This window comes from Octodon degus, unplaced genomic scaffold (genome assembly GCF_000260255.1).
Source record: "Octodon degus isolate 3935 unplaced genomic scaffold, OctDeg1.0 scaffold00167, whole genome shotgun sequence".
Classification (NCBI taxonomy): Eukaryota; Metazoa; Chordata; class Mammalia; order Rodentia; family Octodontidae; genus Octodon; species Octodon degus.
In genome coordinates this window covers 2895640-2910891 of record NW_004524743.1, presented here as the reverse complement: position 1 = coordinate 2910891, position 15252 = coordinate 2895640, and the positions used below count along the sequence as shown (strand labels likewise).

The 15252-nt window shown below is 40.0% G+C and overlaps 1 protein-coding gene across 1 annotated transcript in view; it reads right to left on the bottom strand.

Moving 5' to 3' along the window:
- Window positions 1-15252, bottom strand: part of Ak5 (adenylate kinase 5) — a 280437-nt gene that overhangs the window by 256497 nt on the left and 8688 nt on the right. The window contains exons 3-5 of the mRNA XM_004643164.2: window positions 14003-14170; window positions 9972-10141; window positions 9758-9871 (exon numbers count right to left, since the gene is read on the bottom strand). Coding sequence (XP_004643221.1) covers window positions 9758-9871; window positions 9972-10141; window positions 14003-14170 — 452 coding nt within the window. The remainder of the gene's footprint in view (window positions 1-9757; window positions 9872-9971; window positions 10142-14002; window positions 14171-15252) is intronic.

Here is a 15252-nt window from a genome sequence, read left to right as displayed (position 1 = left end):
CCAACTCTGGCACCTGGAGGAATGGAGCTGCCCAGGGCTGAGGGCCGATGCTGAACTGAATCATCTGATTAAAGGACAACCCCAGAGCCTGGTGCTCGGCCCTGGCCTCCTCAGGACCAGTTCTCTTCCCCAGGGCTCTTTCTGAATTCAGGATCAGCATCACACTTGGCTTCAAAGAATGAATTACTCATTTTTTTCCTCCCGGAGTAGGAAGAGGATGGAGGTTGGGGGAGAAAGGATGTGCTAATCAGTGGGCTTCCAAATGCTTTCTGCTTGGCAGTGTGACTGTCTCTAGACTCAGCTGACATATCTTTATAGTGACTTAGCCAGTGGAAAGCTTTCTGCCAAAAAAGACCTGTATGGAATCACAGAACACAGAGTGACAGTAGGGCTGCCCAAGCTTCCTTTTTGTCCACTTACTTGAATGGGTCCTTGTCTGGATGTCCACCTCACTAACACTTGTCTGCCACTACAAAACAAAATATACCAAGTAGAACCCAACACAGTAAAGGAGCAACCTAAGTCATCAGGGTCTATGGGAGGGTCCTGGGGTGCAGTAGTGGGAAGGGAGGGGACAATATGAAGGAGTCGGTGCTGCCACAAAGAGAAAAGAGCCAAACACACCCACAAGCAGTCATGCTGTGCTTGACTCTCATCTCTGGTCACAGAGATCAGCTGAGCAGTGAAAAGAGTAGGTTAGAAAAACAGCAGCGTGCTCACAATAGCTGCAAAACCATAAATTACCTAGGAACATCAAAACAAAAATAGTGCAAGACTTTTATGCAGAAAACGATAAAACCTTATGTAATGAAGGCTATAAAACTAGACCTGAATAAACACAGTGCTATGGTGGTATTCATAAATGGAAGATGTCAACTTGCTGAACATTATTGTATCTACTTATTTGCCCACACCTTTTCTGTGCTGAAATCCAAAACGATTTTCAACAGATTGTTATGGGTCTGACAATTCAATGCTGATGTATAAAGAAGGGTAACTGTATAGGAATAGGCAACTGTAAATAGAAGGGCAGCAGTGCTAGTTTTGTGTCACCAGAACGAACTTCTGGATGCCAGTACTTGTGAAGAGGGATTTCTGCTGGTTCACGGTTTTCAGTTTTAAGTACAGCATCAGCTGGCCGACGGGTTTGGGCCTGTAGCAAGGCTGGCATGTTGTGGCAGGCACACACCATGCCTGGTGCTAAGTCCATTTTTAAATAACAAAATCTAAAATATAGATCCCCAGACTATATATGTATCTCATATATTTTCTAGGGTAGAGATTTTTTAATTTAAAAATTTCACTTCCAGAAATTGTTAATAGGGATCTGACATATGCAAAGGAAAATGTGTGTAAGGATGGTGGTAATAGCCAACTTTTATAGGAACCTGAATGTCTACTAATATAATAGAGTACACCTACAGAATGGAACACTGCTCAACAGCTATACTGATGAGATAGATCTGTACATCTCCGCAAGGACAAGGCTCAAAATAATGCATAGTAAAAAAAAAAAAAAAAAAAAACAAGCTACGAAATGGAATAAAGAGCATTGAGGAAATGGAAAAAACAGATCATTCTGAACAAGTAGTAGTGCAGTATGAACAACACACGGTCAGATATAGAAAACTGAAAAATAAGCTGAGACCAGAAAGCTGAATATATTAAGTACTGCCAGTTAGTGAGATTCTTTAACATAAGATTTTATGGAAGTGCCTGTCTTAGTTACTTGTCTTGTTGCTGAGAAAAAACACTTGGCACTCAAAGTTAAAGGGGGAAAGGTTTACTCAGTCCACAGTTTGTAGAGCTTTTCATCCAGAATTAGCTGGCTCTGAGGCGGGGTACCACATGGCAGAGGGCAACAGAAAACAGCAAAAGCAACAAGGAGAGTGAGACAAGCCTCTTTCTGTTCCTGTAGCCAGGTTCCTGGGATTAGGATGGTACCAACTGAAACAGCAACCACCCACCCTTACTCCTAGCACCCTCAATCCCAGCACTGCACTACAAATCAGTCGCACATTCTAGATTCAGCCACCTCTGAGAAAACCCGAAGACCACGTGAGGCTTTGTAGGGAGGAGAGGGACTCTAGACCCAAACCGTAACTGTTCTCCTTCTTCATCTTCAGTAAGAGCACAGTACAATTTCTACTCTTTTCAACTTTACTGTTTGTTTGGTTAACAGATCCTCACTATAGAAATCTAGTTTTTCCTTCCCATTTCCATGTGTGGAATATGAAATTCTACAACCTTTAAAAACTGAAGATTTCACTGCAAACTCCAATGTGGTAAGATCTTAGCTATGCAGAATATTTGGTGGTAGGAAATGTCTTCAACTGCCTATTTTCACCTGCCCTGACTCTGATTTAATCTGTTACCTTAACTGTTAGGCCAGAGGTGACAAAAGCCCAGTACACCCAGGGTGGCACATACAATGGGAATGGGGACAGTCTCACCAGTCTCCTCCTCTGGGAAGGCCTGGCTCCAGGACTAGGAAAGCTGAAGTAACAGTGGTGAGGACAATGGCTCTATGAACAGCATGTGGCTTCTGAAAATTAGCAATTTCTTCCAAATCTGTCTTCCTTTCTTGTGCCATTGTCAACTCTGTAGGCTGCCCCATACCAGCTGGCTTGTCTGTCTTTCCAAGGTCCTTTGTGTTTGGACGTAGCCATGTGACTTCTGAGCCCCTCTGAGGACAGTGGAAAGTGATACATGCTGTATCCTTTTTTTTTTTTTTTTAAACTGGGACTCGAACTCAGGACCTTGTGCTTGCCAGGCAAGTGCTTATGCTGCTGAGCTATGTCCCCAGCCTGTGCTATATCTTTTGCTCTCCTTTCCCCTTTCCAACTATTTGGGACCTGACCATGACAGTGACAAAGCTTTACCACAGTTATCGTCAACAATGTCCCAAGGTGTGGTGGTGTGCTCTTGAGACTCTGGGAATTGGCAATCTCTTTTCTGGAAAGCCATAGATCAAAACTACTTTTCTGCTAAAACAAATGTTCCTTTTCACTTTCTACTTTCAAAAAGGCTCAGTGACATTTTTCCAGTGGCTACATGAAATGTGTAGTCACATAAGTGGAATACAAAAGCAGGTGTGGGAGTGCAACTCTCAACTAGCTAGCAGTTGAAGGGACTTGTGGCTATGTAAGCAACATTTATTACCATCTCGGTCCTAGGGACCGAACCTAGGACCTCCATGCTGAGCTACAGCCTCAGCTGTAGTCTCATTTTTATTTTGAGACACGGTTACCTCACTAAGTCCTTAAGTTGCCCATACTGGGCTCTAACTCGTGATTCTTCTGCTCTAGGTTCAATTCCAGACGTATACCACTATGCCTCTCTTCATCAATATAAAACTATTTTGAAGGTTTTATAAAATACACTAACATTTCATAAATATTTGGTTCAGTTAACTTAATTGGATTCATTGGTTTTTTTTTAATGACTCAATAAAATTTACTTTTTCTTTTCATGGGGTGTAAATGGAAGCCTTTTGAGGTTCTTAATGAGTTTTCCAAGTGTCGTGCTTCTGTGACACCCCTCCCCCCAAAAACTGAGAACCATTGCATTAGGTGGGAGTAGCAATGACTGGCATTTACCCTACATCTCTCAATAAGGGTAAAGACTAAAGGTGCCCTGCCCTCACCCACAGTGAGGTCACTCATTATACTCCAGCAAGACAAGTTTCTACACTGTGTACTGTCTTTATTTTAGCATCTGAATTTACTCTAATGCAGACAGCAGTCATGTTAAGCAGGATGCAACTATATAAAAAAGCTGTTCCTCTGGGTAGTGGGGCACAGATATTTTAGTCAGAAAAGTAGATGGCTTGGAAGGCAGCCTAGTTTCAGTGGAGCTAAGGCCAGAGAAGAAATGGCCAGAATGTATATTGACCGCTGTTTATTGCATTTAGCAGCCTGTTGCATAAAACAGGTAAACTTAAGGAAGAATTGAGCAATTTGCTAGAAGACAGAAAAGGAAAGCGTATCTAGCACTTTATGATCTACCACAGTTGAAACAGCCCAATGTTTCCAAACCGGAAAACTGCAGTGCATGAGGCAACCATGGTTCAAAGGACTTGCATTAACCTCTCACTGCCTCCAATCAAGAGCTCCCAAGCAAAACCGAGACAAAAGAGGACGCCTTCCACCCAAGCCTGCTGTTTTAGAGAAGCTCAATGTGAGTGGCATTCAAAGGAGAAAACACAGACTTAGAGCAGCTTAACAGACATGTCCAGAGAAGAATTGGAAGCACAGTTCCAGACACTAAGAAGGTAGAAAAATTTTCAACAAAGTAAACAGAAAGGCTTTTTTTTTTTTTTTTTTTCAGATGTAGAAGAGATCTGTGGAGACTACTGTGTCCAACTCACCTCCTCAATGTAACCATAAAGAGTGACTGTTATGGTTTGCATCTTTTTTTTTTTTTTTTTTTTTTTGCAGAAGACGGCATACGAGATGTTGCGGCGTGACTGGAGTTCAGACGTTTTTTTTTCGGAACTGGAGATTGAACTCAGGCCCTTGCACTTGCTAGGGAAGCGCTTATTCCACTGAGCCATCTCCCCGGCCCCAATGGTTTGCATCTTGATGTCCCCTGCCACAGCCTCATGTGGTTATGGGGGATAGGCTTTTCAGAGCAGGCTGAATCTAGAGTTTGTGATTCATTCATGGTTCAATGCATGGATTAAGGGTGTGAGTATATGCCTCCCCTAGGGCAGGCAGTCTGCATATAAGGGACAGAAAGAGGTTGGTCTCTCTTTCTCTTGCTGCTTAGCTGTCTTCTGCCACCATGAACTGTTCCCCCTCTGCCATATGCCACCTTGCCTTGAAGCCAGCCCATTAGGGACTGAAACCTTTACACACTGTGAGCCAAATGAATCTTTCCTCCTTTAACTTTGGGTGTTTGAGTTATTTGTCTCAGTAATGAGAAAAGTAACTAAGGCAGTAATGAACAGCAAATAATGGCTCACAGGGCCAAGGTTTAAGAAGTAGATTTACTGTATGCCAAAGCAGCACCCTAGGAGTCACCAGTGGTTGACTCGGGATCCCTGCTACTTTGGCCTAACAGGAGGTGTTGCAAAATGTGGTTCAGTGATGCCACATGTATCCTCAACCTTCCCTTTTCTGAATAGGATGCTTTATTCTGTTTGTGCTACTCTTGCTCCTCCAGTTTATTACTGATGGGGAAGAAAGAGAACTTGAAGTTTAGTTCATAAGCGGCTGAGTTTGAGGGTCAAATCTGGACCTAAAGAAGGGAACTGCACATCAAGTACAGCTTCTCAGCTCTGGATTCTGTGACGAGACCCAGGCTGTCTTCCTTGCAGGGTGAGCACATTCCACAGTGGGAAGAAGGCAGCAGGTGAGTGCAAGCCTGGTGAGCTGCAAAGGGTTCCTCACACCCTCTTTAGTAACAGGATACTCAGGCACATGGCTGCCCAAAGGGGCCATATCTCCTAATGTGCCCAAGGACAGCCTGGTTAAAGTCTTAACCATGCCATGTGGTTAAATGACAATGTCACTTCCAGCTCTGGAACGTTAGACCCCTGTATTCTCATTTTATGTGTTATCTGGGACCCATATGTCGTGGCAATAAACCTGCTTCAACCACATTTGGCAATAACAGTGACCTAGGAAATGACAGGCTAACAAGCAGGAAGGAACTGTGTTAGGACAGAAGAGATAGGTAGAGGGGACATAAAGAAACTCAATTTTTTCTTTTTTTCCCTTATTCCTCAAAACTCTGAGGCAGAGTTGGGGCTCAGTGGGCCTGCTAATTCCATAGGGAGGCTGTCCTGCAAAGTTTATTAGTCCCACATTTACCAGGCTGTCCTCAAGACTGAGAACACCAGGCTGGGCAGATAGTTTAGAGGCATAAGCACTTGCCTGGCAAGCCGAAAGTCCTGGGATCAATCCCTAATACCAAAAAACAAAACAAAACAAACAAAAAACAGGCCAAAGACACCATGATAGGAGCACCTATACTGACGTTCAAAGTCTCTAACACTAGCTTTTGTCCAACTGCACAATGCCCTGGAGTGATGCCCTAGAAGTTTTCAAATTGATGATACGTCAGATTCCAAGAAAAGCTAGGCCTTGCAAGTCACACCCTGATGAGATCGTCTCCCCTTCAAGCAGGGGAAGTTACCTCATGAAGAGAACCAAAGCTGCCCCCTCCCGAGCAAAGATAATTTAGGAATACAAATAGCACTGCTCTGCAAGCCATGATTTCAGCTAGACCTGTGTGTGACAGTTAACCGTACAAGCTCTGTACTGATGAAGTGAGGACCCTGGAGAGCCTTGGGGTGGGGCTGGCCAGGAAGGATTGACCTGGGATTAGAGAATGCGAACTATCAGCCCTGCCTCTGCCACAAAGGAGGGGCAGGAGGATGGAGTTTGGATAATAACAGCACATACCAGGAGGTTCAGGGGGCTTTAGAATTGGTGGGTATGTTCAAGTGCCAGGAGGGTGCCATATGCAGAGAGCGCCTGGAAGTTCTGCACCCCTACTCTGCATTCGTACTTTCTGCCTTGTATATTTCTTCCATTTGGCTGTTCCCTTTTCCTCTTTATAATAGAGCATGAAATAGGAGTAAAGTTTTTTTTTTCTTTCTCTTAGTTCTCTGAATCATTCTAGCAAATTGTCCAAACTGTAGAGAACATCGTGGGAACCCTCAAATGCATAGCCAGTTAATCTTAAGTACAGGTTGATGGCTGGGACTTCCAACTCATGTCTGAGATGGGAGCAGCCTCAGGGGCCTGATCTTAAGCTGTCCATGTGCGATCCACATCAATCACTAACAACCTCTGGACAGCTAACATCTGAAGTGAAATGGGCTCCTCAATACCCAGCTGGTGTCCAAGAACTGGAAATCTGGTACAGAAAACCCTCACATATTCAGGGCCAGAGACCCCACTGAGGCCCAGCCTACAAAGACTATAAGGTAAGCAGACCTGACTCTGACACTTGGCACAAGCACCCATACTTTACCTTTGTACCAACCAGACTCTTTCAGGGTTCCCAATGATGTAACAACTTCAGGTAAGAAGCTCCAAGTTGCTGCACTGTCAACCTAACATATCAAAGTGGATTTTTCCAACCTCAGACATACGGTTGAGGAAAATAAATGCAACTGATTGCAGATTCTACTCAGAGAGAGCAGACTGTCCATCCTGGTACTGCGTCCCAAACCATGATTGTGACCCTGGTACAGCATCCTGTCCCTGCTCTCTAGGAGAGAGTGGGATACCTCTCAGTTACCCAGAGAGCTGTTGGAGGGCTACATGTTTACTGGCCTTTCCTTCCTTTCTTTCTACCCTAATTCCACTGAAAGTTACAGGAGGAAGGACTTCAGAGTTCTGAAACACCACTTTAGGCTTCTACGTGGAGATATGCTAAATTGAATGAGAAACTGCAATTTTAATTCAGATTAGGTGAGACTTTTAATAGCTAAGAATGAGATTGTCTGACAGTGTTTCTTAAGCACTTGTAAAAAACATGAGCTCTCTCTGAGTTATTAGTTATTAGGGTAAAAGAGAGATGCCTAACAGCAAATTTAAAAACCAATAGAGTGGGCTGTAGGTGGAGCTGAGTGGTAAAACATGTGCTTAGCACATGCAGGGCTCTGGGTTCAGCCCTCCCACGATAGCAAAAGCAGCAAATAGCTCCATCAGCTCGAATCCAACATGCGCAGCCATTCAGCACACAGGCTGGGCCAGGTCTGGATAGTAATGCCTATCTGGCTCTCCATCATACTCAAACAAGGATCACACAGAATGACTGCCACCACACCCGTTGTCAACAGCAGTGGGATGTGGCAGCTGCAGCAAGAATAAAATATTGAGTAACTCTGCCCAGTGTTTGTTTCTTTAAGACAACAGAAATGAGATGAAGCCCTTAAACAGACAGAGCACAAGAGGTTCGGGATTTAAAGTGAGACAGGTGAACTGGAATATTCAAAGAGATAGTTCACATTGCCACCTTTCTCACTTGAACTACCAAACTCCAGGCTTCTCTTTAATGTGAGACACAAACTTAATTCTTATTTCCACATAATCCTTTCTGATACAATGCCTGAAAAATAGTGAACACTTCTCCAAATAAATAAAGGTAAACAAGTCTAGAAATATGGGCGAAGGGGAGTAGAGCAGGCCGTTCACATAAGACAAGTCACTAAGTATACGAAGTATACAGCACTAGGAATACAGCACTAAGTATACAGCACTAGACTTCACAGTAACCCTTAAAATGTAAATTTAAAAGTGAGGTGCCATTTCTTTTTTTCTTTTAAAAGAGAATAAAGAATAGTGTTTAAAAACCCATAAGAAATTATACAGAATTTCATTAAACAAAATAGGAATTCAACAGTGGCTGCTATACTGCATAATGCTGTCTTCAAATTAGTTGTTGAGGCTACTAGATATAAGCATGCAAAATTGGTCAAGGAAGTTATAAGAAATGAAAAAGAAGAAAAAAAATCAAGCATTAATTGCTCCTTTTAATAGACCAAGAAAAATCAGTAGTACAACTGTCCAGGCTATCCTGTGTATATACCTCAGTTACCAGGTTGGCAAAAACGTTGAACATTAATTCTATCTAGTTGGAAAGGGTCCAGAGAAATAAACGCTCTTATTCACCACTGATGGGAGTTTCATGTGGAAAAGTATTTTTAGAACAGGGTTTGGAAAAGAGCATGAAAACCTCAAATGCAACGGTTTTGTGTGTGTGTGTGTGTGTGTGTGTGTGTACACCTGTGTGTATGTGTGTGGAAATCTAGGAAAGGATCTGGGAGAATATGTAACAAACCTAACAGCATTTCTACTTCTAAGGAGAAGAGGGGCAGTGGCTGACAGTGGACTCACCTTTTCAGCAGGACTCTATTTGTTTTTGTTTTATCTTATTGATTTTTAGGATGTGAGTAGTTGAACCCAAGGTGTTCCTTCGGAGCTATATCACTAGTCTTTTATATTTTTAAATTTTAAGGCAGGGACCCGCTAAGTTATACAGTTGCTAAGGCTGGCCCTGAATCTGCAGTCTTCCTTCTCTAACTTTCCCAAGTACTTCGCCCAGTGCTGTGCATGACCATACTGGGCTACACATATATTTGGGAGGCAAAGACAGGAAGACTGTGAGTTCAAGCCCAACCTACCTACTGAGACCCTGACTCAAAAGCAATTTATGCACTTGTACCATTTTTGTAAGAAAAACTTTAAATGAATGTAAGTTTTTAGAATATAAAAGAGATATAAAATATTTTTATTTTCCTTAAAACAGATGTATTAGGCATTGAGAAGGCACAGTCTACTCAAATTTAAGCAAATTCTGGCAACTGAGTTCTGTCTTAGTATAGGGAGGAAGCACAGGATTTTACAGACCCATAAAGGATACTTTCTTAATTGGCAAGATCTTAGGTACAGAACGATCTTTTATATTTCTGGACATTACTGATGTGTTATTTTTAGTAATTACATATAAAAATAATCTTTGGTATAGTATTATGAAATACATTTACTGAGATTTTTATTTTTAAATAAAAATAATGAATTGTATTATCAGTTATTTTTCTTTCCTTTTGGCAGACTGTCTTAAATTTTTAAGCCTTTGCCAAGGGAATAACCCTCTGCCAACCTATATTGATATATTTGCCTGTTTCAGGCCAGAATTCATTAAAAAGAGGGTAAGTCTTCCAGGGAATCTCTTTTTAAAAAATCTCAAAATTGTAAGCAAAAAGTGGGTCACTTCAAATGTAAGGAAACATTCTTACTTGGTCCTCAAAAGACAGAGCCTGGGCAACATCGCGTGGAAACCCATCAATAACGATTCCCTCCTCATCGGGTATTTGCATCAATTTTTGTTTTATCTCCGTAATTGTTGTTTCCTTTTATGTAGAGAAAAGACGAGAAACAACAGTTAAAATTAGCACCCTCATAACTAGTGTCCACATCTCTGCAGAGAAGCAGGCCATCAGCCAGCAGTACCTGCGGGGCCAGCTCCCCGTTGGTGATGATCTTGGCGATGAGGCTCCACTTCCGGTTGCTGCTGGCGCTGTGGATTTTCTTTCGCAGTAATTCTCCCACTGAAATGTACTGGAATCCATAGCGTTCTGCAATCTTCAAACTCTGAGTACCTTTTCCACTTCCGGGACCCCCTATTAGTCAAAACAGGCAAAAGGTGACCTTCAGATACGACAAGGAGCTCCTCTGAGACGACCACTACTGCGTCTGAGGCGAGGGTTTCGGGCCGCCAGGCCCACCGTGGGCGGATGTGGGCTTGTGGCCCCCTCAGGGCCGCTTGAATGCGGAGCGAGCCAAGGAAAGGTCGGAACTGCCTTGACCAAACTGTATTAAGTGAAAGAAAAGTCCTTCTCTACCTGTCTTAATACATAAGTGATTGGGCAGCTCGGCAACAGACCACCCAGCAAGCACGCACAACGCCCTCGCTTGGATTCCGAGCACCACACACGCACACACGTGCACGCACATGCGCACAAGCTCACACTGGTGCGCATGCGCACATGCGCACACAGCTAATTTAAATATTCGGGGGAGCTCAGGACGCACCCAGCTCTGGGTAGAGTAACCTAGCACGTGGGAAGCCCTGGGTTCAATCTCCAGTATCTAAAAACTTTTCAAAAGTATTGTAATTGAAAGAAACCTTGCCATTTTTCTGCGTAAAATCTGTTTTCCTGTCTATAATCAGAAAGAATAGTGTATGGGCCACAAAAGACAGTGATCAAATATGTATCGTGCCAATCAAGACTTAAAGTGTAATTTGGTGAAATGTAAATATTTTTAAAATCAGAAGCGCACCAATAGTGACACAGCTTATTTAAACTGGTTTGTTTTAAAATCAATTTACTTGTGCCTGTTTTTGACTATCTCCTTTGAATTTAAAAGTTTTATGTAATGAATATGCAGAGTCCATGGAATAGGTCTTCCAGGTAAAAAAAATTTATGCAACTTTGAGTGTGCAATATATTAATATGAAGTAATCAACGTTTTGCAACATAACAGTAATCACCAGCAATTGCCACTTTCTTTTTCAAAAACATGAAATATTCAAAATGTTAAGACATACCTTAGATTTGATATTCAAATTATATTAGACTATTTTAGTAAATCTATATTTCTGAACAACAGTCTAGAGTCAGAATAAATTTTAAATTGAAATATACAACAATCAAACCAGTTCACAGTTATTGGGGGGCAAACAGAACTTTTTTTTTTGAAGACTTGAGCATACATTATTATAAGCAAATATTTTTAAAATTCAGTGTCTATTAAGTAATGAAATGTGGTAACATTCACTGAAACGTGATTATAATTTATTAGGCAGCACAGAATAAAAATGGACACAAAAGTGAGTGTGTATTTCCCTACTAATATGAAAAGTTTTGTGTGAAGTCATTTTACATCTAATTTAATTAATACTTCTTAGTGTTTCAAATAATATAAGTTAAAAAGAAAAGTCTGGTTTTTTGTAAGAAAAGTTCAGAGTGGACAGATTTCCCAGATGACCAAGGTAGGTAGAACAATTTCTTTTTCTTTCTTTCTTTCTTTCTTTCTTTAATTTAATTTATTTTATTTTATTTTTTTTGGCAGAACCAGGGATTGAACTCAGGCCCTTGTGCTTGCCAGGGAAGCTCTTATTCTACTGAGCCATCTCCCCAGCCCCTGTAGAACAGTTTCTGAACCCAATCCAAAACAATGAACTAAATAATATCTAGCTTTTACTTTTTTATTGCTTTACTGAACTTAGTACAGGAATTGCTTACATTTTTGCCCATGCTCTTCTAAGAGACTACGTTTTCTCCTCTTAGGCTTAGCATTACAAACTACTTCTTCTCCTAGATTAAATTCTTTACGTTGTAATTGAAAAGCCAGTTTGATTTCCAGTAGCTGCTTTGACCTACTAACATGGGCTATTCAAGGACTGGCTTGAAGAAAAGTATTACATGACCAACTCAATTGAGAGATTCAATCTGATTTAATACCTAAAGAATAGCTTTCAGAATATAGTTATTTCCACTTGACTTCATAAGCCATCAAACCTAGATATTAGAAATTCCATTAAATTAAAAAAAAATTGAACACATTACAAAGTTAAGGCGCCTCCTGGGAAAAAGAAAACTTTTAATTTTGGAGTTAATAACATAAAACAAACCAAAAGAAAAAAAAGATTGGTGTATTAATGAGAATAGCATTAATTATTGACTGAGTTTGATTACTAAAACTTAACAATTTAATTTTACTTTCTCCATAAAACTAGACCTTAATATTTATTTAATACTAATACTTATAAATACTACTCTTATGATTACATTAATGTAGAGATTCATATCTATACCATAATGACTAGCTTTAAACAAAATTCTGTAGTTTCAGAAGGACAATTTTGTTTATTTCAATGTAGTATCACATGAACATCTCTACCTTCTTTACACTTTTTTCAGGTGGGAGTTAATAAAAATTTGTAAGGTTCAGGTACAATTATTTTATAATTTCTCAAGTCATAAAATAGCCCTAATTTTCTCAGAAAACTTAAGGTTCGCTTTTTCCCTTTCTGTCTGTCTTGTCCCAATCCTATAAAATTTATACTCATTAGTTCTGGATCATTCTCATAATCCGTGAGATGTACAGCATGAAATTCTGTAACCAGAATCACATCCTGGAGAAGCAAGTTGATCTCACTAAGTAAAAAGAAGCACGAAATGGGTGAGACTTGAAGATTTGTATCCTCTCCAAAGATCTTAGTTTATTGAAATACTTTATTCATTTTCATATGAAATTCACAAAGCACAAGAAATCATGTTTGTGCTCTTTTACACATAGCAATCTGGTATTACACCATTTTCATGGACAATCAAGTTCCATTTGCTTATCCTACTAACACTCTCCAGTACTTTACTAATGGCAGCAAGAAAATGAAATTGCAAGGTTGCGTTCTGCCTACCTACAAACCATAAAGCAGTGAAATAATTCCCATTCTTCACTTATAATTCTCTTTTTCATTCAGTGTTTCCTTATTTTCTAAGACAAGACATCAAAGTTTTAGGCCACACAAAAGGTATTCAGCTTTCAAGAGTAGATATTTATGGTGTAGGAGTAACTCTCAAAAGCCATAAGAATATTTTGACCTTTCAAAAGGTGACTTCTGCGGTGTGTGTGTGTGTGTGTGTGTGTGTGTGTGTGTGTGTTGTGGTTGCTGTTGTTATTGAGGATCAAACTCAGGGCTCTGTTCATACTGGGCCAGTGTTCTACCTCTAAGCTCCTCCAAAGCTGAGTTTTAAACTCTTTTCCTGGGACACTGTTTTTGACAATTGAGAGATTAAAAATATTTGTAATTTGATTTTTATTTCACTTTGAAATGTGTAAATGTCACTCTACTAGTTTAGTCAACTTAAATTCTTGTTACAATCATTGTGTTCATTTATTTTTTTCCTAGACATAGCATCCTCATGTATATGTCACGTTGATTAATACTCAGACACTGTCTGTGATATAAAATGTTATTCTCTTACATTTGTTTGTATAACAACATGGAAATTTAAATTTTATTGTGAGTACTGGTTTGCTACATGAAGATTCATTTGTGTGAATTCCTACCAATATGTCATTATTTAGTTTTGGCTTTGATTTTAATTGGGAATAAAAATTCAATTTATTGAATTAAAGGGGAACAAAACTTACATCATGTTTAGCAAATATTTTATTGAACTCAGTTATCTATAATAAAGATTAAATAAAACCATAGGACAATAAATCTTGAAGCAATTACTGGCAATTCATTATAAAGACTATGACATCATAATGGCAATCTATGAAAATGCAATAAGGATTAAATTATATGCTTATGATTTCTATTTTATTGAAAATTGTTCTAAAAATATTTCCATTTATTGTCCCCTGAATTCATTTCTATTGCTTTTTAGTACCCAAATAAGCACTTGCAGATTTGATGCAATCCACATTTTGTATAAATACATAAATAATACTTTTTGTCTTCCTACCTATGACAAGAATGATTTTTGGTCGAGGTCTAGCAGGATCAAAAACCTCATACTCTTCAATTAACTCTGCAGTCTCTGAGAGATCCGTGTCACTTTCTATAGAAAACTGGTGGATGGGAGGGAGCCGGTCATACCGCCGATATGGAAAATTTGAATTTTCAGGCAATACTGTAAAAGAGTAAGGTAACTTTGAAAAGGAGAAAAAGCAGGACAAAACACCATTCACATTTATTCAGTTAAGACAAGGAATTTCAATAATGAGTTTGATTTGCTATTTCCATTGGAAGAAGACTTCCTAAGTGGTCAGCAAACTTCTTAAAGGGCCAGATAGACAGTATTTTAGAATCTAAGAGTCACAGTCTTATATACGAGTCAGCCATGGTAGCGTGAATGGAACCACAGACGACCCATAAGCAAATGTTCAAGTGGTGTCCCAATAAAATTTTTTTTAACAGGCAATGAGCTGGACTTAGCCAACCCCTGCACTATCGGAACCTTCTCAGACATTCCACAGTGCTGCTTGGCAGATTGTATACATCCTGGCTTGTGCAAATAGTGCTCCCTGCAGTTGTGCAGTACCCAACCTTCACAACCACATGCAGCTGCTTGTGCAGCCAACCATTTATTCATTCACTCGCTATGGTCCAGGACCAGCAGAATGGGTTGGTGGCATATGAAGAAACAGAAAACTACAACACTGTCCTAAACTAGGTTAGAAGGGTGCAAGTAATTTCTATATTTGGAATTCACTTCGATATAATTTCCATTTACTTTCCTAGCATTTATTTTCTTTAACTTACTTGATTTAAAAATATAAATATGAAGGTTTACATTTAAGTCTAGAATGGTAACAAATATTTTCCATATTGCCAGGCATGTTAATTTGTTGAGGATGATTCTGGAGAAGAGTAAGATGCAGTTCCATCTCTTCAGTGCTTACAGGTTAGAGTTTATATCTGACAGCTGCATGCACACCAGGCAGGAGAAATGTTAGAATGAAAATCTCTCAAGGTAAACACCATAAAGATCAAAGAATGGGTGAATCCATTTGGGCTGCAGTGGTAGGAAGGGATTTGCAAAAGAGGCAGCACCAGAACTTTGAAAGACAGCACAAGTGATGAAATGTAGAACATATATCCCAGCTGACAAGTCTAATACCAAGATACAGAGTCTGAAATACAAATAACATAGTGAAAATACCAGAAGACAGATCTGACAAGCCCAAAGCAGGCAGATAGATGGTCTCTACC